At 47.6% G+C, this 3,309-nt stretch overlaps 1 protein-coding gene across 1 annotated transcript in view; it reads right to left on the bottom strand.

The window, feature by feature from the left end:
* Positions 1–590: 590 nt before the first annotated feature.
* The window catches only part of LOC311230331 (uncharacterized protein), a gene marked incomplete at its 3' end in the record, with an annotated part of 58,048 nt that continues 55,329 nt past the window's right edge, over positions 591–3,309 (bottom strand). The window contains 3 exon segments of the mRNA XM_084316577.1: positions 591–605; positions 1,411–1,484; positions 1,487–1,720. Coding sequence (XP_084172703.1) covers positions 591–605; positions 1,411–1,484; positions 1,487–1,720 — 323 coding nt within the window.

Raw genomic sequence — 3,309 nt, 5'->3', positions numbered from 1 at the left:
ACACGGGAGTCTTCTGCGGAGTTACTCCACGAGCTTTAGTCTCTTGTGTTCCACAAACGAGCGTGGTGTTTGATGTGTGACACTGAGGCCGTCGACACCCGTTCAATGTAGGACTTAAAAAAATACGTGGGTGTCAATCTGACGATGAGCTCGTCGTTGGTTCTTTTCGTTCCTAAAAAGTGGACCGTTTTGGAGAGACGAGTTCTCCTGCCAAGAGGGATTTTCATGGTATGACATGTTATCACGTTATTAAAATCGGACCAAAAAAAACACGATTCTGACCTGTGTGTCGAGATTTGTAAACAGAATTGATAAAAGGATCCTTGCTCTTTTTTTTTTTGCATTTATCGCTTTATCCGGATAGGCCCGTCAGAGAGGAAGGATGGGAGAAGACGTGGGGGGAAGACATGCGGCAAAGGTCTCCCGGTCCGCGAGACCCTGGCGTCCCGATCCTCGCTCTTTTTAACCTTTGACTCGAAAACAACAGAACGTGTCCTGTGTCAAAGCCTTTAACGAGAGCTCTCCACCGTTAAAAGAACTAAACAAAAACTGACGTTCTTTAACACCCAAAGCTAGTCTGGCAATGGACTTCAATAGAGGCAAAGCTAAGAATGAGAAAAGAGAGAAAGAAGAGAAAGAGGAGGAGGATATGGAGGAAGAGAGGCTGGAAGCAGACGCTGCTGCTTTATGTGGAGTGACGGGAGACGACAGCAGAGGAGGACAGGGTCAGAGGACAGTCAGACAGACAGACAGACAGACAGACAGACAGACAGACAGACAGACAGACAGACAGACAGACAGACAGACAGACAGACAGACAGACAGACAGACAGACAGACAGACAGACAGACAGACAGACAGACAGACAGACAGACAGACAGTAAGCAGATGGACAGACGGACAGCGGCACAGGGAGATTCCGCTGAAGGAGTCGGTGGGACGGAAACGGAGAGGGAGAAATATTTGGCGCTTTAAAATTCAGAGAGGGAGAGAGAGAGAGAGAGAGAGGAGAGAGAGAGAGAGAGAGAGAGAGAGAGAGAGAGAGAGAGAGAGAGAGAGGAGAGAGAGGAGAGAGAGAGAGAACAGAGTGAAAGAGAACAGATAGAGAAAAACAGAGAAAGAGGGAGACAATAGACAAGACTGAGACAGATGAGCTGACAGAGAGAGAGAGTGAAAGAGAGGGAGAGAGAGAACAAAGAGAGATAGATAGATAGATAGATAGATAGATAGATAGATAGATAGATAGATAGATAGATAGATAGATAGATAGATAGATAGATAGATAGATAGATAGATAGATAGATAGATAGATAGATAGATAGATAGATAGATAGATAGATAGATAGATAGATAGATAGATAGATAGATAGATAGATAGATAGAGTAATAGACTGAGGCAGTGTGTGTTACCTGTCCGCCTTTGGGCTGGTGCTTGAGGTTGGAGGTGGAGCCGATCTTAGACTTGATGTTCGTGAGGTCGGGCAGGGCTGGTTGAGCACCTTCAGCTGCCTCTGGACGGAGGAGGGCGACTTGGGCGGGGTGCGGATCACCGCGATCTTCTTCTCCTGCAGCAGGCTGAAGGACTTGGGCGTGTGGCTGCCGGGCGTGCGAGAACCGGGCGTGCGACAGGAGTAGCTGGGCGGAGTGCCGGGCGTGATGGCCGTGGAGCCCGGGGTGGAGGTGCCGCTGCGCGCCGACCGGGAACGAGCCGAGTCTGTACCTAGAGAGAGAGAGAGAGAGAGAGAGAGAGAGAGAGAGAGAGAGAGAGAGAGAGGAGAGAGAGAGAGAGAGAGAGAGAGAGAGAGAGAGAGAGAGAGAGAGGGGGGGGGAGAGAGGGGGAGAGAGAGAGAGAGAGAGAGAGAGAGAGAGAGAGAGAGAGAGAGACAGAGAGACAGAGAGACAGAGAGACACACACACAGAGACACACACACAGAGAGATACAGAGAGAGAGAGACAGAGAGAGAGAGAGACACAGAGAGAGAGAGAGAGACACAGAGAGAGAGAGAGAGAGAGAGAGAGAGAGATAGAGAGAGAGAGAGAGAGAGAGAGAGAGAGAGAGAGAGAGAGAGAGAGAGAGAGAGAGAGAGAGAGAGAGAGAGAGAGAGAGAGAGAGAATGAATGGTTTTCACAAAACAAGCAGCATAGGTCAAACAAGAGAGTGCTGAATAGAAGCACATATACACCACAGACAGCTCAAGTAATTGGCGGGTTGTTGCCATGAAACTGGAGCAGGAATGAATCAAATGACAGTTGACAGCTTCCTGAAAAAGACAGGTGGCCAATGGATGAACGTTGATGGGTACAAACATTTATAAATGAATGAAGCACGTGTATCACTAGTCATATGCAAAAAGTCTGGCTGTGATGGATGTATAAGACACTACAGGCTGTATTGTCTTAAACATGAATAAAAAGAGTTTGTCTCATGTACCGTGGTAATTTCCCCTGGGGCACCAAATAAAATAAAATATGACCCTAGAATTCCAATGGTTGTTGTGGAAATTAGCTTTGTCTTAAAGGAACACGCCAACATTTGGGGAAATTAGCTTACCGTCTTCTCCAGAGAGAGACAAGAAGATAGATACCAGTTTCCTCTCTGTGCGTTCAGTAGAAAGCTATCTGGCTGCATGTTAGCCTAGCTTAGCAAGTCAAGTCAAGTCAAGTCAAGAGTTTTATTTGTCACGGCATACAAGTATACAATGAAATGCGGGTGGTCTTGCCCGCAACGATGTGCAATACAGTAGTACAACATATAATAGAATCCAATAAAACAACATTGTGCAATAAACAGGTAACATAGTGGGGCATCTCGGTATTTGTACATAAGTTATTTACAGAGCATGGAGGACATGCTAGGTCCTTTGGTAGTGCAATACACTGTTACTGTTGCTATACTATTTTTAAAGTGACCTTTCCTTTGTGGCCATAAGTGTGGGCATGTGCAGCATGAGTGTGTGCTTGCTCATGTTAAAGTGGCTGCTAGTGTGCGAGCGTGTACAGCGTGCGTGTCGTGTGTGTGCTCATGTGTGCTTGTGTGTGGAGAGTTCAGTGTTCTGTGGCACTCAGTGTTCAGTGTTCAAGGCTCTGATGGCCTGGGGAAGAAGCTGAGCTGAAGCCTCTCTGTCCTAGTAGCTGGGGTTCGCAGGCGTCTGCCTGACCTCAGCAGCTGGAACAGGCTGTTATTGGGGTGGTGAGGGTCTTTCATTATTCTGCAGGCTCTGGATTTGCACCTCTTGTTGTATAGAACCTGCAGGGGAGGTAGTGCAATACCCGTGGTACGCTCGGCTGAGCGCACCACTCTCTGTAGGG

Source organism: Notolepis coatsorum (genome assembly GCF_963971535.1).
Source record: "Notolepis coatsorum genome assembly, chromosome: 1".
NCBI lineage: Eukaryota > Metazoa > Chordata > Actinopteri > Aulopiformes > Paralepididae > Notolepis > Notolepis coatsorum.
This window is presented reverse-complemented; position numbering and strand designations above follow the sequence as displayed.